General features: G+C 40.9%; 1 protein-coding gene across 1 annotated transcript; it reads right to left on the bottom strand.

Annotated features, from left to right (window-relative positions):
• On the bottom strand, positions 1–27623 carry B3GNT7 (UDP-GlcNAc:betaGal beta-1,3-N-acetylglucosaminyltransferase 7). The gene is made up of 2 exons (XM_075268492.1): positions 27563–27623; positions 1–1715 (listed from the first exon to the last, which is right to left on the bottom strand). Exons 1-2 carry the CDS (start codon positions 27571–27573, stop codon positions 533–535), a joined length of 1194 nt encoding a protein of 397 aa, XP_075124593.1. The 5' UTR covers positions 27574–27623; the 3' UTR covers positions 1–532.

Raw genomic sequence — 27623 nt, 5'->3', positions numbered from 1 at the left:
CAATCATCAAAAAAACTTGGATATAAATAATATAAAACAATTATGGTTTCAAGAGTTTGGAAATCAGCTTTCCAGAGTCCACAATATAATATATCTGCAGGTTTCCGTGGGGGCTATACCCAGGCCATGGACCACAAGACAGCACCGTTTATTATAGATCATTGTGTTCATGGACTCTGCATGGCTTTTCTCCATGTATGTTAGTTAAACCCAGCGTTGAGTATATACTGTACTTCATAGTATTTCCTTCAGGCTAAGTTTTGGTTTGTCCCATATAAAACATTGCAAGCTTTCACCACATCAGAAATATCCATGGTTAAAAACAGACCTTCATTCAAAACATATAAGTTATCGTACCTAGGATAAGGTCAAGTCTCTTAACAAAACGGTCCAAAAACTGTATCACCCATATATACATTAACTAAGAAAATAATTTTTTTATGACATGTTTTATCCCGAAACCTGCCAGGAAAACAGTTATTATAAAAATAAGTTATTTTTTCAGGATTTCTCTCCTGACGTCTTGAAATCACTAAAGGATGTTGACCTTCCGTGAACAGGTTAAGTTACTATGCACAAGTTCCCACATTTGTAGTAGTTCTGCGGGAAGCAGTTTATGCACGACAAGCATACTGCGATAAAAACATGGCTCTTTGTTCATCTTGCTGTTTTTATTTCGTACAATGCCAAATGTTTTAAATCCTTCGTGCAAAATAGGGTTGACCTTAATAACTTCTAGGCACATCCCCAGAAAAACATCATCAATTGGATACAGATCTAAGGTTTCCGAAGCTTTGAACAAATTCTTCACCAAAGAACCTGCCATGATGAATCCACCACCACCAGCATATGGAGGATAGAGGCTTTTATCATACAGAGAGTTTGGGATGTAGTATTTATTCTCTTTCTTCCGGATGGGTCGAGCTTTATAGAGCACATCTCCTACAAAGAGGTCTGGCATGTTATTTCCATCTAAAAACTCCAAAATATTAGTCGGGCTGACAAACACATCATCGTCGCCTTTGAAAATATAAGATACATGATGACAGTAGATATTCATCCACTTTAGAAAGTGGACTTCCTTTAAAGTCAAGTTAAAAAAGGAATCTAGAAAATCCCACTGTAGGATATCTCCATATATCTGATTCTCAAAATCCAACAGTTTTTGGTAATTGGCTCGCTCCTCTTCTTTCATGGCAGTCCCCAGAAGAAATACAGTTCTTATTTTCTTGCCGTTAACTTCTTTCTCCTTTCCCCAGGTTTTACGAATGACATCCCTTCGATCATGCTGAGTAATTATTGATTTAACTACAATTAAAAGGTGAATGTCTCCGCTGCACTTCTGTGGGTTATTAATAATCATGGGGAAGTAACGACAGTGGCGGTACAGAAGAAACTGCTTGAAGTTAGGCTCCAGCGTCTTGAACCAGTCCAGGTTGGTAAGGTTCGAATTAGCAGTGCAGTTGATGGAATTTACATCCCATTCAGTAGGATATGTATCAGTAATAGAAGCTGCAGTCATCTGTTCCTGTGTTTTGGCTGCCCAAAAGCCAGATGGGACAGGATAGGTGTTCCTTTTCATAGTACTCAAAAGCTCCTCTGAATCCATACTACTTTGAGTGAAAAGAAGTCCAGGGGATGTTCCCCTCTGGAAGATGGTCAACATGATTACTAGGCAGAATGAGATGCACACGCTTTTGTAGACTCTCTTTTTCCTGAAATAGATCAGATACCATTATTAGATTATTTACTAGACAGTATGTGAAGAAAAATGCGAAGCTGAAAAACTCAATACACTATCCCATATAAGTTCTAGAATAAACCTTCCCTAGCACTATAGACTGTCTGCCAGAACACACAGGCCTTATATTATTATGGGAAAGCTCTAATTATCAGTATTTCTTATGTAGCAAGATATGACATGTTATTTGATGTTGCATCAATATTTTCTGCATGGCAAATATCTAATTATTGATAATGTAAATTATCGTCTCCAAGGGCATTGTATGAAGTGCAACACACTAAGGCTGGTCTTACATGGCCGTAATGATTTTACGGTCCGCAAGTTGCTGATCAGCAACATAGACACCACAGATGCCCGTAAACTGCCACACTCGCCCATAGAGTTCTATGGGCGAGTCCGTGCAGTGCCGCAATTCACGGCCATTACGGACATGTCCTATAAATTGCGGACCTCGGTTGCCCAGCCACACCACGGATAAAATATCTGGTGGTGTAAGAGGCTGCATTGAATATAACGTGATATATATAGAGATATGTGCATTGTGGGGTTTAGTAGTAGAGCTGTAGCAGTGCAATATGGAAAACAAGACTTGCTTGCGTAAGAGTATGCAGTAAAATCTCGCTAAAGCATCAAACACAGAAAAATGCACGATACTTGCAGCATTTTGAGAGCTCAGGATGTATACCACTGGCTCTACGGTTTACTTTGTACTTTTTTTCTTTCCTCCTTGAAAAGATTTAGAAGCAGTTGGAAGGGGGGGGGGGGGGGGGAGAGTGAAAATTTGTAAGTTAGCACATTGAGTGAATAGCAGAATTATCAGCAGGCTCTCCTGATGTTATGTGGATAGAGGCTTCAGAGGTTAACATGACTCGGATCACCTTCAGAACGCCTCTCACACACCCTGCCTGGCACGTTTACATTACAGAGAAGCCTCTTCAGTTTCGAGGCAATTAAATGGGGCTTTGCTATGAAAGACGTCTTTCTATTTCATGAGCAGTAAAATGCAGGGTAACGGGAGGGGAATAAGACATGGAAATCAAACTGGGCTTTGTACACAACCTGGCAAAAGGATACATGTATTTGTATAAAACAGGAATACCTATGCAGAGATGTGTGAAAATATGACGGTGGAGGGGGAACATTTATTTAAAAGAAGATACAGCAAATATAAGGTAGACCTTATAAGAAGGTGCCCTACAGCCTATGAGACAGTCATAGCAAGGTCTGACAACCAATGCCTTCAACTTACATTGACAATTTGTATGCATTGCTTACAATTATTACCAATTAATATTCTGCCCCGGAGATCCCTACAGATGTTTACAGGATAAAAGTCTTAAGAATTAATGCTGTATGAACACTATACACAGTACATAGAATAGATGTCAAATTAATGACTATTAGAGATGATTGTGATCAGCTGCAGATATGGAAGATAAATTAATAAAAAATAAAAAAGATCACACGAAAAAGAGGGTCTCGAAAATGAACAGTAGCTGCAGTCAGTCAAGGTTGCCAATGTCAGCTGGTATAATATACGTTAAAGGGATCCTATCATTAATATGCAATTTTTTCTCACTAACATGTAGGAATAGCCTTAAGAAAGGCTATTCTTCGCCTACCTTTAGATGTCTTCTCCGCACCACCGTTAAATAGGCTTCTCCGCGGTTTTCTTCGGTATGCAAATGAGTTCTCTCGCAGCACTGGGGACGTCCCCAATGCCGCGAGAGAACTCTCCAGCAACACCTCCATCTTCTGGTACGGCTTCTTCACGCGTCTTCTTCTGGCCTTGGCTTGAAAGTTCTACGTATGCGCAAATCGGCTCTGCTGTCGGGCCTTGGGTAGAGCCGACTGCGCGTGCCTGCCTGGTATAAGCGGCCATTTTCTTGTGGCCACTTACACAGTAAGCAGGGTAAGTGGCCGCAAGAAAATGGCCACTTACACCAGGCGGGCATGCGCAGTCGGCTCTGCTCGAGGCCCGACGGCAGAGCCAACTTGTGCATGCGTAGTAGTTTCAAGCCAAGGCCAGAAAAAGACGCGTGGACATTCCTTTCCAGAAGAAGATGGAGGCTGCTCTGAAGAGTTCTCTCACAGCATTGGGGACACCCCCAGTGCTGTTTGAGAGCTGGGGACCGCCCCCAGTGCTGCGAGAGAACTAATTTGCATACCAAAGAAAACAGGATTTCTATCGAATGGCGGCACGGAGAAGACATCTAAAGGTAGGAGAAGAATAGCCTTTCTTAAGGCTATTTCTATGTGTTAGTCACAAAAAAATTGCATTTTAATGATAGAATCCCTTTAAGCATTTTTAATGGATGGTTAATTGTGTATGGTGATCCATTCATGTAAATGGTGTTGTCTTCTGCAGGCCCCATTCAGATAAATGGGGCAGCCACAAGTTTTACAACAAATCTACCATGGGTTAACTTTATCATTGTGACTGGAGTGTAAATGAAAATATAGTTGGGCAATGAACATAACATACAGCTTCCCTATATATCTGTAATAATAGTCTGTGTTCAAGGACAAAACAGGAACACATAACTGCTCCTTTGAATAAACTTTAAATGGGTTTTCCAGTGAATTTGCTCACTCTCATATAATTTTAAAATGCAAATATAATATTTGCTCAGATTAACCCTATACAAGCTTTTGCATGTTTCGTGCAGAAACCACATGGACCCCATTATAGTCTATGGACTCCGTGGATTTTCCAGGTAACCGCTTTTTAATGCATATAGGTTTCCATTCAGGGGGGTCCCCAAGTGGACTCCCCAAATGCAGATGTGAATAGGACCTGAACCTACTATGCCTGATGAACAGGTTTCCTGAAATGTTGCTGTAATACTGTTGGACATACGAAAGTGTTATATTTGATGTGATCTAAAGGAACAAAACTTCTATCCACACACAGAGAATATCTGTAGTGCTCTCCTAAATTCTTTCCTTTACTGAAGCTATTTTGGGGTTGTGGTCATTCCCCATGGTGATCATGCACCCTCCTGTGAGCCGTCAGCTGAGCGCCATCCTACACACGTTATTTTATCTTTGGTTGCACATATGCTATTGCTAACCCTAGATTCTGCTAGTGGACAGCATATCTTAACATGTTATACTTAGAAGAAAATGTATGAAGAATATTGATGTCCCATACATGCTATTAGAGAAAAGACAGTAGGCAATGTCCTGTTGGGTTTGGTATGAGAGTGGTTTCACAGGCATGGGGAAATAGATATAAATTATCACAGTTCAATATTTCAAGATATAAATACATTACAACTTTACAATTGGAAAGTGATGCTTGAGCTTATCTTTTACCAGACATGATTTAGTTCAGAGACTGTGATATAAAGGCTTATCTAGTTTAACCAGTATGGTGGTTTCTCAGAACAAAGTGGCAAACAAATTCAATGCCACAGTGAATAAGGATTTGTTACTTGAATAAACAACAAACTTTGGGAAATTTAAGTACGGTCCTCAAATTCTAACCAAATCTTAGTTTAAATACATTATTGACAAGATATAGAGTTAGTTGCCTTTCCATTAATGCTACCATTCATACTCCGTAGTGACAGCAGGTACAGCTCATGTACAGTGGGCACGGAAAGTAAACCTCTTCCAGACTGCTCTGGACCTCAGACTGAGCTGAAGATTCACCTTCCAACAAGACAATGACCCTAAGCACACAGCTAAGATAACAAAGGAGTGGCTTCGGAACAACTCTGTGACCATTCTTGACTGGCCCAGCCAGAGTCCTGACCTCAACCCAATTGAGCATCTCTGGAGAGACCTGAAAGTGGCTGTCCACCAACGTTCACCATCCAACCTGACGGAACTGGAGAGGATCTGCAAGGAAGAATGGCAGAGGATCCCCAAATCCACATAAGAAAAACTTGTTTCATCATTCCCAAGAAGACTCATGGCTGTACTAGCTCAAAAGGCTGCAAATACTCAATACTGGTCAAAGGGCCTGAATATCTATGACCATATGATATTTCAGTTTTTCACTTTTAATAAATTTGCAAAAATATCTACATTTCTGGTTTTCTTCTGTCAAGATGGGTGCTGAGTGTACATTAATGAGAAATAAAATGATCTTTTTTAAATTTTAGCAAATGGCTGTACAAAGAGTGAAAAATGTAAAAGGGGTCTGAATACTTTCCATACCCATTATATACCAAACATTATTAGATTAAACCAGAGCGGTTTCAAGTTGCAGGTCATGGTGCGGCGCGGCAATTAGGGGTAAAGTGAAAGCAATGGCCATTTTTTCCATTAACCCTGCAGAAAAAAATCTTAGGCTCAGCCTAAGTAGTTTAGAACTGGCCCAAGATTGAGACATACCATTCACTATGGCTATTGTATGTGAAGCCACCTGGTGATGTTTCATCACTGTTTGAGACTCTGAAACCATGGAAAGAATTAACATGCTGTTTATTTCTGCAGAAAATGTGCCAAAAACCAAAGACAATAAAAAAGGTGACCATACCCTATAACAGACAGCAAGTCCTCTTACAGTGTTACATATTTGCAAGCATCGTATTAAACCAATGTAACTGGTCCTTACAGTCAGCTCTGCTATACACTCCTGCGGTGCCAGTTTATTACAATAAAGAAGCCATTTGATGAGTCTATTGTTAATAGAAATGGTTGACAATCATATATGTGAATGTATGTGAGCGAGTGCACCTGTGTGAGCCAACAATGATTCTTTATGAGTCAAGTTCCAGAGATCAAATTTCTCTTTACTGAGGAATGTTATTACTGCATAGTCTCTATTCTTCTGTCACAAGTGCTCATTTTCTATATTAAATGTGCCTACTGTGTTATTTGTAATAGATCACACACAAATACCTGAATACGTCGCAGCTTATATCAATGCAAAGCTGTTATACATTAGAGAAGTATTTCTCGTTTATTGGAAAGTGATGACTATATGTATAAGACATACCTTAACTTTAGCTGTTCTAAGAATCCTATACTTAGCAGCAAGCATTGTTATAGAAGAGATGCAAGGGCAAATAACAGAAAAAGCAGGAACTGGCGAAAAACAGCAAGCTATTCTGCAAGCAGCGTTTTTCTCTCTGCATTTTCCACCCTTTTTGGCCAAAACCCAGCAGACCCCATTAGAGTTTATGGGGTCCGCAGGTAATCGGTCTTCCCCTCACTAAACTCTCCCCTCTACAATCTATTCTGAATGCAGCGGCCTGGCTCATCTATCAGGCTAGACGCTGCAGCGATGCCTCTGGTCTGTGCCAGTCGCTACATTGGCTGCCTATTCATTATAGAATAAAATATAAAGTTATCACCCTCATCCACAAGGCTCTCCATAATGCCGCACCTCCATACATTTCCTCCCTCATCTCTGTCTACCGCCCAACCCGTGCTCTCCGTTCACTCAATGACCTAACACTTACATCCTCTATTATCAGAACCTCCCACGCTCGTATACAATACTTCTCCCGAGCTGCACCACTTCTCTGGAATGCTCTACCCCGGACAATCAGATTAACTCGCAATTTCTACAGCTTCAAACGCAAACTAAAGACGCATCTTTTCAGACAAGCCTATCACAATTTCTAACGTAAACCCTTAACCCTCCTCTGTCCCCGCTCCCACATTTCCCCACATGATATGATGTCATTTCATGCTAACTTTATATGTCCAAGCTCCATCCACATATTAAAGGACACGACTGTCGACGGCTCATAAAGTTTTATGTTTGTGTAATGACAGTCACCTCTATTACAAAATTGTTTGACCCCTGTATAAGCAATATCGCCCCTGCTACCTCTTGTGTCACCCCCTCTACCTCATAGATTATAAGCTCTTGCGAGCAGGGCCCTCAGTCCCATTGTGTGAAATGACTCTCTTTGTAATGTATCTTTCTGTCTGTATTTGAACCCTACAAATTGTACAGCGCTGCGGAATATGTTGGCGCTATATAAATAAAATTTATTATTATTAATCACTTGATTAAATTAAGTTTACTTGAATTAAGTTTTCGTTTGGTGGGTTCCGAAGCAGAACCACCCCTCCCCCCGAACATATACCTGAACGCAGGTGTGATCCTAACATAAGTCCTACTATTCTCCTGCAAAGGGCTCAACCATGATAGAAAAGAAAAAGGTGTGAAAGTGGCAATCCCTGTCACATACCTCAAATGATGAACTGATGCAACATTTCAGAATCCATAATCAATACATTTACAAGAGGATCAGAGTACAGAAACCTCACCCAGCAATAAAGTGGTGACCAAAACCAAACCTTTTCATAGCTTCCCATAGAAACTGCCATGTAATCAAATGCCTGGGTTGTGTCAGGGATAAGAATAGTCTTATCTCCTTCAGACCTATACAATGACACATAGAAGGAGATCAACTTCCCATGGATTGTCATCAATCACAATGGTCTGAATGACTTCTAACCTAGTAGCCAAAGTCTAAGATATTTGTTAAAGCTGATCATACACATTAGCTCTTAGAATACTGAAGTGGCAGATTCTGGATGGTCAGTGGATAATCGGCCTCGCATAAAACCCAGAGATATCGCCCCATACAGCTGATCTTCTACTAAAGTTTATCACCACCAAAATCGGTTAATTTTGAATATGTTTGCCTAACCGTCTGCTGTAATAGTTCATGTATGAGATAGACTGACAGATCTGTGGGTAATTTGTGTATTGTGGCCATATATTTTTGAAAATATGGGTTGGCCAGAAACCTTACAAGTTGGAGTGAACATTTGCATAACGAACATTCATTTTTTTTCAAATTCTTGTTTCATACCACATATGTATATATGTAGGAGTCTATTCCTAAAGTTTAAAAAAAAAAATCTATTAAAGTCAAAATTTTTATGAAGTTTAATGCGTTAAAACAAATGTTTTTGGGGTAAACAAAAGATTAACAGTAGTCTGAAGGATTGATGAATGTTCATTTCAGACAAATACAAATCTATAGTCTAATCTATACGGCCAGTTTAATATTTTTTATATCAGTGTTTAAAAGATATTGGCTAATAAGAGCGCAAAATGATGGGTCCTTGTGCTGCTTCAGTATAAGTAATCACAGCTTCATTCATTGAAAGCAGAAGCCGAGCATATCTAGAAAGAAATCGAAAACAAAAAGTAGGTATCCAAAAATATAAGGTTTTTTTTTGGTTAAAATATATTTATAGGTAAAAAGCAGTATTCAGTCATTCCCTGTCATTAGGGGAGGATAAGATAGCCTGTCTCTTCTCTTTCAAAAGAAGGCTTTGGGTAATCAAATATCAATTTTGGATGTATAGGGATCACAAAACAAGTTCTGGGTTCCCTCTAAACCCTTCTGCTGGAGGAATTATTCTACTTTACTTTTTGACTCCCTGCCTTTCAAACCCCATACCGTTGTTATTTTTCCATTCACAGAGACATATGAGATCTTAATGATTGTGGGACAAATTGTTTGTCATAATGATACCATACAGTGAAGGAAATAAGTATTTGACCCCTTGCTGATTTTGTAAGTTTGCCCACTGACAAACACATGAGCAGTCTGTAATTTAAAGGGTAGGTTCATTTTAACAGTGAGAGATAGAATATCAAAAATAATATCTAGAAAATCACATTGTATAAATATTGGAGACAGACAAGACTTAATACTTGGTGACAAAACCCTTGTGGGCGCGCACAGCAGTCAGACATTTTTTGTAGTTGATGATGAGGTTTGCGCACAGGAGGATTTTTGGTCCACTCCTCTTTGCAGATCATCTCTAAATCAGGCTGTTGCTTGGCAACTCGGAGCTTCAGCTTCCTCCATAAGTTTTCTATGGGATTAAGATCAGGAGTCTGCTAGACCACTCCATGATCTTAATGTGCTTCTTTTTGGGCCACTCCTCTGTTGCCTTGGCTATATGTTTTTGGTCATTTTCCTGCTGGAAGACCCAGCCAGGACCCATTTTTAACGTCCAGGCGGAGGGAAGGAGGTTGTCACTCAGGATTTTACAGTACATGGATCCATCCATTCTCCTATTGATGCAGTGAAGTAGTCCTGTGCCCTTAGTAGAGAAACATCCCCAAAACATAACATGACATGACAACAGCACGCAAACCCTGAATCTCCCTACAGGGCTGAAGATCCCCAGCAAAATGGAGCCTTGGTCAGCTTTGACTGAAGCGCTGTGCACCCGACTTGTTTTAATACCCAACATCTGACATACTAATACAATGGATGTTAGGAAGGGGTTAAAATCTTATCCTTTTCATTTAATATGGTGCCATTTTTATCATTAATTGCCCTTAACATAGTCCTGGGAGACTAGTTTTTAACTATATTGGCTAACATCACATCCAGATAAATATTTCCATTTTCCTGGGAGGGACTCTATAAATAACCCTCATTCCGCTGACGCCCTCTTCGAATATAATGTAGACTCAGATTGTAAGCCTTTACAGGCAGGGCCCTCTATTCCACTGTACCAGTTGGTCACTCTTAGTATTGTACTTGTTTTGTGTATTTTGTGTTTTGGTCAGTACAGCACCATGGAATGAATGGTGCTCTAAAATCAAATGGCCTCAGGAAAGAGATTAAATATCTCTTAATAACTCTTTAATAATTAAATTATTTTCTGCTTCTTTCAGTTTTTCTTTTCCTGGCTCAGGGCTCGTTCACATCTGCGCCCTGGTCTCCGTTCTGCAGGTTTCCGTTTCCTGCACAAAACAGAGGCAGGAGACGGAAACCTGCAGGACTCTTTCATACCCATTCATTTGAATGAGTTTGAAAGATGTCCAGCCGTGAGCGGCGGTGAGCGTTTTATGCTCTCCGCCGCAAAACTGGTTTTTTAAAATTGGACACAGAGTCGGACATGCAATACTCTGTGTCCAGTTTTAAAAAAAACGGTTTTGCGGCGGAGAGCATATAACGCTCACCGCCGCTCACAGCCGGACCCGCTCTGACAGCTTTCCGTCTTCTGCCGGCAGACGACGGAAAGCTGAGAACGGAGACCCGAACGCTAGTGTGAACCTAGCATCAGACTCTAATGAACTGTCTGTGCAAGAAGGCCTATATAATATCCTACATTTTGGGTTTGGTTGAATTGACATTTGTCTCAGTCAAGCCCAATTCTGGCTGATATATTACTTTAGGATAATTTGTTAAGCTGCTTGACTTTTAACATAGGAAACATGCCAAGAAAGTACCACTCTCAGTGACAAATGATCAGAGATGACACATCTCATAGGAGATTTTAAGTAATGACTAAAGCCAAATCTATTTTTTAGAGGACGGAGGAGTTTTAGAGAAGCATGAAGAAATTCTCTCCTATGGGTTAAAGTATAGTAACTCCATAAATCTAGGTAACCAAGCTCCAATAATAAGGAGGATAAAACCTGATTTCCTGTGTCTATTTACTAGTAAGCCTAAATCTATCAAGATAGTTACCTATAGTAGTATTCAAGTTGCCTTGCAGTACTGGGAGACAACCCCCGACATATTCATTCAACAAGATAAGGACCTGAGCAGAATAGGGTGGTGAGGATAAAAATATTTACCTTCAGTTAACAGCAATAAACTTATAAATCTACCCTCATGGTCAATTACCCCCCTTGAGCAAGAGGAGGGGTATAATGAATCTCAGTATGCTAAACAGCTACCACGGGAACATAAGAACATAGAGTATGAAGCTTCTGCAGCTTTCAGAGCTCTGCTATGCCAATCCAACCAGCAGCTGAGGAGGAATATTTAAACTCTGTTCCTGCCCATCCAAGTGCCTGCTATTAGGTTGTACTTAATGAGGCCTGAACTGATGGTTTGTGCTGGAATTCTATTACAGACCATTGGCCTCTTACTAAAAATTCACTTGACTTCTGATTTTGGCTCTGACAATAGCCCTTGGATTGACCTTTTGGCTTGGAAACATTCACGCTTATGATTCATCCCTTTGTTTTAGATCTGCTTTATGAATTTGTTGTGGGTTCTGGTTTGATCTCAGTTTGTAGAGCATTTATTTCTTATACTAGTTTCTGTGGTGAAAACTTGGGTCCAAATTCAGAATAACGTGTTGAACAGGTCTGTGTGTCCAGTATCTCTCTCTCTCTCAACACTGTGTGAGATTTAAATGGCTTATTAATACTTACTATTCTCTGCTGTCAGCCAGATTTTGCAATTTGCAATTCTTTAGATTTGATCCAGTGATAATATTACAAATGGACTGAGTAAACAAATGATGCCACCCATCCCCATTCCAAGATGCATAATCTATCTTTAGTAAGGTGTGTCTTTTGGAAGCATATTACTGCTTGAAGATAATGCTTTATTCAATTATTTATTTATTGCAATCTGTTTTCAACCAATCCCCTACTCTCCTGACATTCAGGGAGTTCGTGTTTATATCAGGCATTTAAGAAAGAAAAAATAAAATAAAAAATGGAATCCTGAGATAGCCATGATTCCCCCCAATAAGTGACCTGTGGGTGTAATCTTCCATATACACAAATTACCAATCTAAGCCACTATCCTCTCAATTTCCATTGAAACTATTAATCAAAAATGAGCCAGAAGAAGAGGATGAAGAGGCCGTTGCTGACGAAGATCAAGGCGGCACAGGAGAGAGTTCTCTCGCAGCATTGGGGACGCCCCCAGTGTTGTTTGAGCACTGGGGCCTGCCCCCAGTGCTGCGAGAGAACTCATTTGCATACTGATAAAAAACGGGATTTCGGTCGAACGGCGGCACGGAGAAGACAACGAAAGGTAGGAGAAGAATAGCCTTTCTTAAGGCTATCCCGACGTGTTAATGAGAAAAAAAAAAGTGTTTGCAAGATAGAATCCCTTTAAATATATAAATGCAAAAAATAAAAAAAAATCAAGGTCAGAACAAGTAGGTCTCTACATAATAGTAACAGAGAGTTAGTCACTGAGAATCAAGAAAAAACTGAACTACTAAATGAGTTCTTTAGTTCTGTATATACAGAAGAACAGGCAGTAGCTGAAGTAGTAGCCACCAATTCTAGTAATACATCAACCAATATACTAAACAGGACAAACATAGAAATGACCACACCAAGCTAAACAAACTAAACGTGACCAAGGCTCCAAGTCCACATGGATCACACCCAGAGTACTTAAAGAACTCAGTCCAGTCATTGCTTTATCGCTTTTCTTAATTTTTAGGGATACTCTAGTGACTGGTACAGTGCCAAAGAACTGGTGCAAGGCACACATGGTGCCTATTTTCTAAGGGCTCTAGGTATTCTCTAAGGTGAGTTTAACCCCTTCCTACCGCAGGCATTTTTCGATTTCTGTTTTTGACAACCCCCTCTTCCCTTCCAAACCCCATAAACCTTTTATTTTTCTGCTCTGAGTCATATGAGGTCTTAATGTTTGCAGGACAAATTTTTCTTCATGATGCCACCATTAATAATTCTGTACAATGGAGTGGGAAGCTGGGAAAAAAAATTCTGAATGGGTTTGTGCATTTGTGTAATTTTCTTATGGGCTTCATATTTACGGCATTTGGTATTATTTGGAGATACCAAATTTATTTAGTTTTATTTACTTTTTAACCCCTTAACAAAAATCCAAAAGTATGCCAAAAAAAATTTCAGTAAAAGTCACCATACACTGACATCTGTAACTTTTTTATACTTCCTACTTACAGGGACCCGGTGTATTTCTTAGTTATGTCATTTTGGAAATTGCTATTGCTTTGACCACTTTGTATTCAAATTTTTATCAGAGGCAAAACAGTGAACACCGATGCATTGATCATGGGCATTAGCGCCAGGTGTCTGCTATATGAAACATCAGACACCTGGTGGCTATTGTGGCCGCCCGGCTCCCGAGCAGCCGCCATCTTTAAAGGGATTCTACCATTAAACTACCTTTTTTTTTTCTAATGAACACGTCGGAATAGCCTTAAGAAAGGCTATTCGTCTCCTACCTTTAGACGTGGTCTCCGCCGCGCCGTTCCATAGAAATACTCGTTTTAACTGGTATGCAAATGAGCTCTCCGCAGCAATGAGGGCGGGCCCCAGCGATAAAACACCGATGAGCGCGTCCCCATTGCTGCCCAGAGCTCTTTCCTGCGCCGCCTCCTTCTTCTGCAGCAACTCCGCCTCTTCTGGCTTCTCTTGCTCTTGTAGTTCAAAACAGGAGCATAGAGAGGCCACCCCAAACCGGTAAAACCGGTATTTCTACGGAACGGCGCGGCGAAGACCACGTCTAAAGGTAGGAGACGAATAGCCTTTCTTAAGGCTATTCCGACGTGGTAATTAGAAAAAAAAAGTAGTTTAATGGTAGAATCCCTTTAAACACCTGGCATCCACCATACTAACAGTACCCCAATAAGGCTTCTTCACTGTGAGGACTGTGAATCTGTGGAATAGCCTACCGCAGGAGCTGGTCACAGCTTCAAAAAAAGGATGATTGGTGCTTTTTTAGAGAAAAATAGTATTGAGGCTTTTGGAAATGTATAGAATGTCATGCCCTTTGCCATCCCCTGGTTGAACGGAGACGTGTCTTTTTTCAACTGTACTATCAGATCAAAAATACTTAGCTTTTCTGTAAATTGAGTAACATAACAAAAATTAACTATTGAAGAATAATAATACACACAGATCTTACCTACTACATTGCAACAAATTAGACCGGCTTTGGATTCTGCAAGTGAATAAAGTTTGATAAAAGCTAATTTAAAGGGGCTCTATCATTGGGAAAAGTCATTTTTAGATAAGCACATCCTTGCATAGCCTTTAGAAACGCTATTCCACACATTCATATGCTAATGAGCTTCGACCGTGCACCGAAAGTGTATGCACAGCAGAGACGAGTCATCCGCACAGCAGCCTCTGCTATATGTACACATAGACACTTACAGTGCATGGTCGAAGCTCATTAGCATATGAATAAAAACGGACTTGTTCAAAATCTGCTGAGGCAATTTACATACTAAAGGTAGGTGTGAAATAGCCTTTCTAAAGGCTATGCAAGGATGTGAGTAGTTAAAAATGACTTTTCCCAATGATAGAGCCCCTTTAATTTCATGGTAGGGTCTGTTTAGGGTGGAAAACCCACCTGACGAGTTCCCAAAGGAAAAAGTGCCAAGTTGCTGCTCTAGTACACAATAATAGTGACATTCCAGCTTACCTAAGTGACAATAAACCAGTAATTATCACTTCACCTCCTCATGCTTCAATCATTATCTTAAAAAGCTTCCTTAGCTTTCTTACTCAATTTTAAGAATGGTTTTAAAAGCAAAGTTTAGAAAAAAAACCCAAAGATATGTAGAAGGTTTCATGCCTAACTGATTATATGAAGAAACGTCCTCATCTTTCTTACTCAAGTTTAAGAGCGAGTGAAAAAGCAAAGTTTAAACCAAGCAATAAAGATATGCAGAAGGTTTCTAATTTTAATATGGAAATACTGATTGCTTTATAACGGTATAACTACCCATATGCAGCAATATAAATTAAAACAGCACAAAAAGGCAATCGTTTTTCCATTGCTTAAAGGGATTGTCTGGGATATTTTGAAATCTCTACACTAGTCTAAACACCCTCCCCCTCCTACTTTCTACAAAACATTATTAATAAAAAGAAAACATGTATATTTACCCATATCCCTAGGGCAGTCAGGGACATTTTCTGATTATTAGGTGACGATTCGTTTCCCCATTTCTGAAAACAGATCATCACTACTACCCCCTCCCCATCCACTCCACTCATACTTACCATCCACAGCTTCTTCCGGCGAGACTGCTCCTCCCTTTTTACTGGCAGGTGCGCACTCTTCTCCTCGTATTGTGCACGCACTGCTGATGGTAAATCACCTCTACTGCACAACCACGCATGCGCAGTAGAGGTGACTCATCGCTGGAGAAGGATTGCGCACACAGTACAGGAGGAGGAGGGGCCGTCTCACAAGAAGAAGCATGGAGGGTAAGTATGCAATATGGTTCGGGGGTTGGGCTGAGTAGGTAGGGAAGGACATATAGGATAGCAAGGTTAGGAAGGATAGCTAGAGAGACAGGGAGGGGTGTATGGGAGGGGGTAGAGAGGTGAGAAGGGTTAGGAAGTTACATAGCAGGAAGCAGAAGGATGTAAACAATAGTAGGAGACAATAAGGGCCCCCAGAAATCACTCTAAACACACTAAAAAGTATATATGTACATTTATTAACCCATTAATAGCACAAATAGAAATTGTTTTTTATAAAAAACAACAACTTTTTTTTGCCCAGAAAACCCCTTTAAACCATGGTCCATCAGAGATAGTGACTTGAGGAGTAGAACCTTCCTGCTGTGTTCATTCCAGGCCGACTTGTGTTACTGTCTGACTGCACTTGACTACTAATGTTCCTGTGCTGCATGAAATATGGCATAGTATGTAGGGGCCCCATTACCGATTCTGTACTATGGCCCAGGAGCTTCAAGTTATGTCTCTGATGACAACAGGGAGGTGCTAAAAGACTGAACTCTGTGGTTACTGAAACAGAAAGGGATGTCACTAGACAAAGGTTCATTTCTGCATTGTAGTCTCTGTAGGAGACTACACCACAGATTCCACTTAAAATCGGTAGAGAGATAAGTCTTGTACATAGGACTTTTTTCTCTACCAGTTTCATTATAGTGAAACTGGTAGAAACCCGACAGACCCCATTATAGTCTATGGGGTCCATGTATAAAGCCATGCGGACCCAGACGCTAGTGTAAACCTAGCGTGACATATGCAGAAAGGAGGATATTAAGCAGGACATTATTGCAGTCATTTTACATAGTATGCTGTGTCTGCTATATAAATCTGTATAGTTCTTTGTCCCTGAATTTAGGCTTTAGTCATGTAATCTGCTACTTGTGTCCCTTCAATACCAATAGGTTTCTCAACAGTTTGAAAGCCATGAGCTGATAATACACTTTGACCAACACCTATTTCTCACTACCCACCTATACATACACGTCTGGCACAGTCAACCGTGCATGTATCTTCCAAGCAGAGAAGAGAATAAACCAGTGCTAGACCCCTCTGGCAGCAGCTCATCTCCCTTTAACCCCTAATGACCTGGCAAGTTTTCATTTTCGCATTTCCGTTTTTCCCTTCCCACATTCCAAAATCTATAACTTTTTCATTTTTCAGTTCACAGAGTCACATAAAGTCTTACTTTTTTTGTGAAACAAATTGTACTTTGCAATGGCACAATTTAATATCCTGTACAATGTACTGGGAAGCTGGAATAAAAAAATCAGAAGGAGGTGGAATTGAAAAAATAACACATTTGCACCAATTTCTTATGGGTTTAATTTTTACGACGTTCACTATGGGGTACAAATGACAAGTTACCTGTATTCTGTGTATCAGTATGATCATGGCAATACCAAATTTATACAGTATTTGTAATGTTGTATCTTTAAAAAACGAATAACTTTGCAAACGAGAGAAAAACACTTTTTGTCCCCATATTCTGACACCTGCAACTTTTTCATATTTAAAAGTATGGTTCTAGGTATGGCATCTTTTTATACAGGACGAGATAACGTTTTTGTTGATACCATTTGGGGGAAGGTCTGATCACTTTTTTTCTTTAATTTTTTTAAAGTGTTGAAAAAAAACACCATTTGGCTGTTTTGTTATTTTTCCCCCACTCCACCATTCACTATATGGGATAAATATTTTAATAGTTCTGGCATTTTTGAACACGGGGACACCTAAAGTGTTTAGGCTTACTTTTGCTTATTTATTTTTGTATGTGATCTAGGGAAAGGGGGTGATTTGAACTTTTGTGTTTTTTTAATACTTGTAAAACTTTTTTTTTTACTGCCTTTACTTTTACGATTAGGAACCTTGTACCCTAGTGGGTCTGATTGTTCACACTATTTACTGCAATACTAATGTACTACAGTGAATAGTAAAATCTCTTGACTTCTATTACACATGGCATATGGCAGCCTGTAACAGAACTGATGTAAAGCCGAGATTGACAGCCTCTAATAGGCTCCCGGCTGTCATGGCAACTGATCGCCACCCTCCAATGACAATCTCGAGGGCGGTGATCGGTCAAAGATGGCCATGGTGCCTGCACAATTTAGATGCTGCGGTCACATTTAAAGGGATCAAAACATTGGATTCCCTTTTTTTCTACCTAACACATAGGTATAGCCTTAAGAAAGGCTATTCTTCTCCTACCTTTAGATGTCTTCTCCACGCCACCGTTCGGTAGAAATCCCGTTTTTTTTTGGTATGTAAATGAGTTCTCTCCCAGCACTGGGGGCGGTCCCCAGAGCTCAAATAGCACTGAGGGTGTCCCCAATGCTGTGAGAGAAATCTCCGGTGATGCCCCTATCTTCGTCTGGAACGGCCTCTCCCTGCATCTTCTTCCAGCACTGGCTTCATGCTCCTAGGCATGTTTGCTGTTTGAATGCTGGGGACCGCCCCCAGTGCTGCGAGAGAACTAATTTGCATACCGAAGAAAACCGGGATTTCTACCAAATGGCGGTGCGGAGAAGACATCTAAAGGTAGGAGAAGAATAGCCTTTCTTACGGTTATTCCTATGTGTTAGGGAGAAAAAATGGGAATCCAATGATTGGATCCCTTTAAAATGTTAACAATTGCAACGGTGTCGGCACCAATCGCAACTGTTAGCGGCAGGTCTTGGCTGTATTATACAGACAAAACCTGCCGTATATGGAGAGAGCTCAGCTCCTGTGTCCTCTCCATACATCCCCATGTGACCTTGGATGTGCTATCACGCTCTTGGTCGTTAAGGGACTAAGAACAACAGGATTAAGGATGTTGACGTTCAGCTTGCCTAACCCTTCTGGCAGGAAATTTGGAGATTTGCTGATGTTGAAAAAAAGGGAGCTCCAACCATTAGGCTACGGTCCCTTGTGGTGAGCCGCAGCTACAAAATGTAACGAAAAAGCATTCTTTTATCTCACAGCGTTTTTCATTGTGTTTTTTCGCACTTCATTAAAATCATAGGGAAAGCATTTGAGCTTTCATTAGCTAATATTGACATGCTGAATTTTTCAAAAACACAAGCTTCTTGAAAAAAAAAAAGGAAAAACTTTTACGCAGATTTTGCTGAATATTTAATTTCTGTGACAACATAATGTGTGATAGTTAATACATTGTCTACTAAGTGATCAAGTTTCCAAGGGATTTTTGCTTTTACCCATCTTTAAGTGAATTTAAAGGGGGGGAACTATGAAGGAAAGCATTCTGATTTCTGTACCCAATGGTAATAGAAAATAGGTAATATAAAAAAGTAGAAACCTGAACCAATTGTTCACACAGCCAAATCTTGAATATAAGCAGCAATTTCCCCTCCAGAGGGATATAAGTCATCAGCATCAGATCAGTCAAGGTCAGGTTGGACTGGGAGCTGTATACAGTGTACAGACAAGGCATAAACTGGGGGGCAGTGGCGTAGTGGCCTATTTCAACAAGTAGTGGCCAATGTTTTACTCAATGATCTGCCCCAGCACAGGTACACAAGACCTTCCAAAATATGCTAGAATTATCCAGAGCATGTAGCCTCTCAAGTCTGGCACATCTTGCCCAGTCATGGAATGGATTAAGCCCGGCATAGGAAATGCCATTCTTAATAAATTCTCCTCAGTCTGTCTGGTTTAGCAAGCCAAAAAATATAATGAATATTATAGTACTAACAAAGCTGCTGGTACATCTCAACCATACCCAGCATAAAAACCCCATAGCAGAAATTGGCCTGTGGTTTGAATCTTAATTGAGCACCTTCTCAATCTATGCAGCAGATTTTCACTCTTTGCAATATATAAAGTGAATTCCACAGCAAATCTGCTGAAAAATCCACAAAAACAATGGTGCTGTTTCACTACTAGGAGCACAGAAGAAATACAGGACACACAGTCATAAGTCCAGTATACTTCCCCAGCCTCCTCCACCACCTCAGATCAGTTAAATGATGTACTTATACAGAGCAGCCTTTCAGTCCCTGCAGAGGGGCAGCTGTCATTGATATACCAGACTAAGAAAAAAAAACCCCCAAAAAACCTCTTTCAATTATGTGTAATATGTTGATTAGGTTTCACACTATTTTATACCATTTTGCACTTTCCAACTTTATACTGGTCACTCAGGAGTTAACCAGCCAATCTAAATGCTGCTATGTAAACAGGACTGGTTCCAACTCTGAGGTTCTTAAAGGTGGGAGAAACTTTGTGGTTGCTAGGTTGCCCTAGACTTACCCAATGAGTTTGCAACAGGCTCAGTTAGTCTATAGCTAGTCTTAGACAAGTGCACAAGGTGGTAGAAAAGCACCTTCAGCTGATCAGGCTACCTAGTGGTAGAATGGGCTACAATAAGCAGTCCTAGGTCACCGGATAAAGCTTGCAGATTACGTCTTCTTGTAACTACTGTATGCTGAACATCTCCCCTCCTGTACAAGTGAGGAAACGCGTACACAGCTGAAACGTGGCTTGTATTTCCCCAAGAGTGGTTGGAAAGAGTACTAGCCCCCATTACCTGCTCCAGATCACAAGGGTGGTAAGAGTCAGAGGAATTGAGGAAGAGGTGAAGTGCAGTTGCCACACCTGTCCATGTTTGTCCTGTCTGTCCATATGCGCGGAACCTGCTGCTGTAATTGAATTGTGCCTCCATGTTACTGTATGACTGAAGAAAACTGCTAAATAAACCCCCGTTTAACTGCCTCTGTGTCTCCTGTGCTTCATTCGCACCCAACATCAAAGGCACCCCAAGTCGTCACCACATAGCAGGGAGTACCTTGGGGGACCTTCTATCACCACCCTCAGGACCTGTAAGAGGATTTAGCCCAAAAGCCACCATGACCCAAGAAGAAGTAAGAGGCCACCATTTTGGGCCCCCTTCACCCACACCATCTCCAGGATGTTGCATATGTGTCCAGTTAAGTCTTCCAGCATTCCTAATTGTCAAAACACAGAATGAGTTACCGTTGCTCTTATCGCTACCCAATTTCCAGAGTTGACAGGGCCATACCAATTTTTTATCAGGTTGTTTTTTTTTTTTTACATTTTAACCTCTTACAAAAATCCAAAACTTTGCAAATAAAAAAAAATTCTTGGTGTTGCCATATTTTGACACCCATAACTTATTTATATTCTGTGTACAGGGATTCATAGGGTGTTTTTTTTGCAGGTATATAAATACTTTTTATGTATAGCAATTTGGGGGATGTCTCTTGTTTGATCACTCATTGTCCAAATTTTTATGATGTGCGAAACAGCAAAAAAAAAACAAAAAACCTGTGGTTCAGCTCTATTTTTTTCCGCACTACAGCATTTACCATATAGGAAAAATCTTTTTCTAAGGGTCCATTCACATGGAGTTTTTTGGCAAGGAAAATCCTCTAACATAGTGTATGGACCTTGAAAAAAACGCTAGCGGTTTTTTCCACAGTTTTTGCCAATTCCATGTGGATTTTCCACCTCCCATTGACTGCGTTGGTTTTTGCAGGCAGAATCCGCCTGAATCTGCTAGCGGAAAACAAAAAGCTAGCAGAACCCATAGAGCTCTATGGGGAGGCGCTTTTTCCACATGGATTCTGACACGGATTCAGCGCCAAAATCCTTGCCAAAAAACTCAGTGTGAATGGACCCTAAGGGTGCATTCACACTACGGACACAGTGACTGATTCTGAACGTTAAAACATGTTCAGAATCAGCGCATATAAAGCACATCCCATTCATCTCAATGGGAGGCGGCATACGAGCGCTCCCCATTGAAATGAATGGGCTGCTTTTTACTCTACGAGCGCTCCCATTGAAGTGAATGGGAAGCGTTCGTGTGTACGGCTCGCCGTGTGAAGGGGCCCGGCGCTCGACTCAGTCCGAGCCGTACACACAAGCGCTTCCCATTCACTTCAATGGGAGCGCTCGTAGAGTTAAAAGCAGCCCATTCATTTCAATGGGGAGCGCTCGTATGCCGCCTCCCATTGAAATGAATGGGATCTGCTTTATACGTGCTGATTCTGAACGTGTTTTAACGTTCAGAATCAGTCACTGTATCCGTAGTGTGAATGCACCCTAAGTTTGCAGACTGGGTGTGTTTTTTTTTTTCCAAATCTACAAACATGACATACATAACAAAGGTACATCAATCGCTTTTCACTGTGATGTGCTCTCTAACACAGTGTTTAGAATTGAATGTGTTTGGGGGAGTTGGTAGACTACCGTTAAAGAGGACCTTTCACACTGGCAGTGTTATATACCACTAGAAATATGACCGTGCGCTGAATTCAATAGCCAAGAGTACTGTCGGGGGAAGGGGGGGTGTTTCTCATAGCCCAGCAACAACATTATGTTTTAAGGTCCGCCCTTCTGACAGTGAAGCGATATTGGTGCCAAAACTAATCAGCACCCAGACACATACCAGCAAATCAAATTCAGCTTTCTAGCGGTATATAATATCGCTCATCTCCGAAGACATGAAAGGCCCTTTTTTTTTTTAAGCTCTAGCTTTAGATAGAAGGAGGCCACACTAGATCTCTGGTTTGGGTGAAGAAAATACCAGCTACAGCTCTTGCTTCACACTGGAGCGTGCGCCGGAACACTACTGTGCATGCTCCAGTGCCATTTTACTGTAGAGAACATTGCGACTGTACTGCATGCGTAGTTCATAGGAGAACTGAGCAGTTCTCTACACAAAAAAGGCGCGGGTGCACATGCGTAAGATTTCGATCGAAACTGCCGGGCTGGTGGGGAAATTAAAGAAGAGAGGAGGGCATGAACAAGCTATGACGCAGGTGGGGGGGTGCACGGTAGGACTGATTTGCATATACGTTTTAGCTGTAATTCAGAAAAACGAGGGGAGGGTTCAAAAACAATTAGCAGCACCTATTCAGGCATGTTTATCTAAAAACCGGAAATCTAATGATAAAGCCCCTTTAAGATACAGCATGGTGTGGCCAGCATTCCCTAGTCCAAAACACGACTTATGGGGAACACAGTCCACTACAGTGAACAATTCAAGTAATTAAAGTTTGTTTAATCTGGATGAGGCCCCACATTGCAGAAATTAGCTTTTTTTGTTGCAGGTTTTGCTGCGTTTTTTTGGGCCAAAGCCAAGAATGGCTACAAAAGGAATGAGTAATGTATAGGAAGTACAGTACTTATACCTCTACCTTTGGCTCAATCCACACCTGACTTTAGCTCTAAAAAATGCAGCGAAATAGCACATAAGGCACCAAATCTAATTGTGCTTGTTGATCTGGTAAACTGAAATCCCCCAAATAACTGTCAGTATAAAACAAATACAGAAACAGTGCCAACAATAGTAACAATGATACCAGTATTGTACACACAGTGACAGCCACCTCTCACTTACTCACAGTGGAAACAATACACCCAGGCCAGCTCCACAAGGAAAGTCACACAACTTTCGCAACTGATGATCAGCAAATACGCATAGTAAGGGAGTCTCCACACGGAGTAAACGCGCGTGTATTTTTGCAAAATACACATGTAAAAATAAGACTCCCATTGACTTCAATTATATTTTTTACACGTGTAAAAATACGCCTGTAAAATGTCATTGAAGTCAATGGGAGTCTTATTTTTACACGTGTATTTTGCAAAAATACACACGCGTTTACTCCGTGTGAAGGCTCCCTTATGCTTTCATAGTTCCGCTCCTTCCTATATCCCTGAAATAATAAGCATATTATTTACCTTTAAGAAGCATTGCAAAGTTAGGTTACAACCAATGCATAGGTATTCTGAATAACAGACCTCACTATTGCCCTTATTTTATATACACAAAATAGTATGGCATACCATGCCAGACTTGCTTTTCAGGGTCCCAGGAAAGGTGGGTAACATACCAGGTAATACTATAATAGGAACAGCTGAATAAGAAAGTAATATAAAATCAATCCCCAATATTGCACCACAGCTTGTTAGGTTTGTCTTAGAGACGTCTGGGAAAGTTGGGTAACATGGCATGTGAAGCTGTAATAAGACAGACAAAAAGAATACATACCAAAATAAATCAGTTTCCTTGCACTATGATACTACCATTGCTTCCCATTCAGGGATTACATCCTAGATAATGCAGTAATGGGGACCACATCCTCCTGCTTGTCAGGAATGCCAAAGCTTGTTACACTCTCCATTCTGGGAAAACTGGTTAGCATACCAAGTATTACTGTAACAGGTGCTACTGAAGACGGAGTAGTAATATAACATAAAATACATTTCTTACATTGCACCAAAATCATGACAGAGCTTGCCATATCCAGGATATCTGGGTAACATACCAGATAATGCAGTAACAGGGACTGCTGAATACTAAACATATCTAAATAAATCTCAAATCCTGAAAAAATCCCCAAAAACCTTTCAGGATCCCAGGAAAGCTGGGTAACATACCAGATAAGGCTGAAATAGGGACTGACAAGTACTAAATATACCAAAATAGTTCCCCCTACTACTTCTGTATTTGTTCAATAATGTGCCTTTTAGGGTCCCAGGAACTGCTCAAGCAAAATTTACCTAAAGCGAGGCGTTTATTGACACGTTGTTTTTATTTACACGTGTAAAATATGTAATTGAAGTCAATGGGAGTCTTATTTTTACACGCGTATTCTTTACACGTGTATTTTGCCAAAATGAGCGCGCGTTTACTCCGTGTGCACGGGCCCTAATTGTGTCATGCATATCAAACTTGCCTTTAAGGGTCTCAGAAAAGCTGGATAATAAAAGTAATGCTTGTAGTATGGACTGTCAAGTACTAAATAATACAGAAAAGATTCCCCATCCTTTCTCTGTAGTCGTTCTTTAACTTGACAAATCTACATTTCAGGGTCCCAGAAAAGCTGGGTCAAATACCAGTTAGTGCAGATTGCTGGATTAAAATCTACCTCTATGAACTCCTGTTTAAGTTATGACTCAACTCGATAGCCTTTAAGGAATCTGGGAAAGCTGTGTGGTTTGCACTGTCCGATTCCTGTATATCTGCAGGATTTCTGCTAAACTGCTCTGAGGACCAGCTAAACCTTCAACATAGTTATAGATTAACTATATGAAACATCTTAAGGTGTGAAGAGATGTAAGGCACCAGAAAGTTGCATGCAAGACTATTCGTTTTATCAATGTTGATTTTATAGTGTATGATCCCTCATAAAGATAACGGCTTCATGTGTACACACTGAACACTATGCAATAAAGATTCCTTTAAATTTATAAGGAATCTTTACAGGGGGCAGAATTATTGCAGAGATTGCAAATCCCATTGTCCAGAATTCAATTCGTCCATTCAGATGTCAAGAACAGATTATTTTAGTTGATAATACTGTTAAATGGAACATACCAAATCATTGGGGATAGGTTACTCTGAAATAATCCCATGCAGAGCCAAAATGTTAATACGTTGCTTTAGTAAAATACTGTCAAATATCTAACCTTTTGATAAGAATCTATTGCCATAGCCTGTGGATATGTAGCCATAGAATGACTCAACCAGAAACTAGAATCACCATGAAAGGACACACAGTATCCAGGTGACAGGATTTACAGTTTATCAGAAACCTGACACTCACCCATAGGTTGCCAAACTAGAATCCAACAACTCTCGTTCTATCACTGGGCAAACAATAGTCCCTTTGCACAATCTCAGGAAACAATAAAATACAATATCCGAACCTGTCAACACAATTCTGGATCTCAAAAGAAAAACAAAGAAGCAGTCATTTTATTCTATAAAGCCATCAACTTCAATGAAACTCTCTACTGACTGATCAATGTGCCCCCATTCCAGCCAATATGATACTATTACTAGCTATATGGACACTGCTCATTAGAGGGGCGTAACATGGGGTTTGCCAATAATAACGCTTGTACTCTCTAGTAACACAGTCACTAGGGGACCCCCAAAATCATGAGAACTGGGGTCTTGAGTGCCATTACTCCATACTATAAAACTGACTGATTGCCCCTATGGACAAGAGTGGAGTATTAGCCACATGTCTCATGATCACTGTGGGCCCAACTGTTGTGGATAAAAGTATTAATAGATAAAACACTTTAATTGCAAAATATCTGAATTTACAGGAATATATGACATCTTACACAATACCTCACGCCAACATCGATTCAATAGAAGTTGGCTGAACCCCCCAATTTCAAAAACTGCTGATCTTCTGTGTCTGGGGGGAGTTTTCATTTGTTCTCAGGAGGCCGTCAGGAAAGGGGGTCTGATCCTTTCCTCCGATAGAACATAATCCCCTACAAGAGCGGTGTCAGCATCTTATTGCTCTCTCACTATTGCACCTATGCCAGGCGTGCACACTTAGGTGGACATCTACAGAAATGGCTGTGAGCTGGTGGACAAAGACTCCTTCACTCATCTCTCACACAATTTACAGTCGGAGAATAGCCTATTAGTCTTAGTCTTTTATGGCCAAGTCAAAGGATTGTATCATGACGACCTAAGATCTTCTAACAATAGTTCATGGTCTGTACGCACATCATGAACAGGTAGAACAACTGTTAGTTACAGCAATCCACTCTCAATCGTCTGCACAATAGTGGGTTCCTTAAACTTTGACGGTAGATTTGCCTCATATTTGCCAGCAGTGGGATTACTGGAATTGTGTAAGCAATAGGAAGGCGATAATATTCACAGGAAACTTTTCACAATTTTTCTGACAAATGTTTCAGTCTTTTACTATGGAAAGTCGTATGAACCAGTCATGAGAAGTGAGAAAAATCATTTCAGGCTTTAGTCATCTGTAGTAATGTCGGATTGTTGTCGGACAAGCCTCTACAATGGAGGTGCAGTTTGTATCCGACACCCCAAGATTCACACAGTAGGTGTCCTGTGACTGCATTTATTGCAGGTGACCATGTTCACATACTGTGATAATAGGACTGCAGGCAAATCTAAGCTTAACAGTCACCCAGCCCAGAGACAGCAGTGACTGGCACAAGGAGCTCCACCAAGGATAGCGGCCACCACATATACAGGACAGTGTGTATAGAGCTCTAGCTCACTATAAATCGCTACACTCTCAGAGACCCTGGTGACATTAATGCGTCCTGCAGAGACTCTGGTGATATTACTGCCTCTAAGGGTCCCAATGTGTGACATTACTGCCTCCGAGTGTCCCAATGTGTGACATTACTGTCTCCGAGGGTCCCAATGTGTGACATTACTACCCCCGTGTCCCAATGTGTGACATTACTGCCGCCCGAGTGTCCCAATGTGTGACATTACTGCCCCCCTAAGTGTCCCAATGTGTGACATTACTGCCCCCGAGTGTCCCAATGTGTGACATTACTGACTCCGAGTGTCCCAATGTGTGACATTACTATCCCAGAGTGTCCCTGTGTGACATTACTGCCCCTCGAGTGTCCCAATATGTGACATTACTGTCTCCGAGGGTCCCAATGTGTGACATTACTACCCCCAAGTGTCCCAATGTGTGACATTACTACCCCCGAGTGTCCCAATGTGTGACATTACTGCCCCTCGAGTGTCCCAATATGTGAAATTACTGCCCCCCGAGTGTCCCAGTGTGACATTACTGACTCCAAGTGTCCCAATGTGTGACATTACTACCCCCGAGTGTCCCTGTGTGACATTACTGACTGCGAGTGTCCCATATGTGACATTACAACCCCCGAGTCGAGTGTCCCTGTGTGACATTACTACCCCCGAGTGTCCCTGTGTGACGAGAGCATTGCTGCTATAGAGAGTATAGCGGGATAACGGGGCAGCTTTGCCCGCAGTATCAGACAAGACGGCAGCAATGGAGGAGCAGTAAGTTAGTAGAAGCCTGGGCTCAGTGAAGTACAGGGGAGCAGGCGGCGTCTCCACTACACTCGGCACTCACCACTGCAACATCTTGACTGGGAAGCAAGGAGCCCGGAGATGCAAGTCCGCTGTGTGTGAAC

The sequence above is a fragment of the Leptodactylus fuscus genome, chromosome 3 (genome assembly GCF_031893055.1).
Source record: "Leptodactylus fuscus isolate aLepFus1 chromosome 3, aLepFus1.hap2, whole genome shotgun sequence".
In the NCBI taxonomy this organism is placed as follows: domain Eukaryota; kingdom Metazoa; phylum Chordata; class Amphibia; order Anura; family Leptodactylidae; genus Leptodactylus; species Leptodactylus fuscus.
The sequence above is the reverse complement of the archived record's forward strand: the minus strand, read 5'-3'. Positions and strand labels throughout refer to the sequence as shown.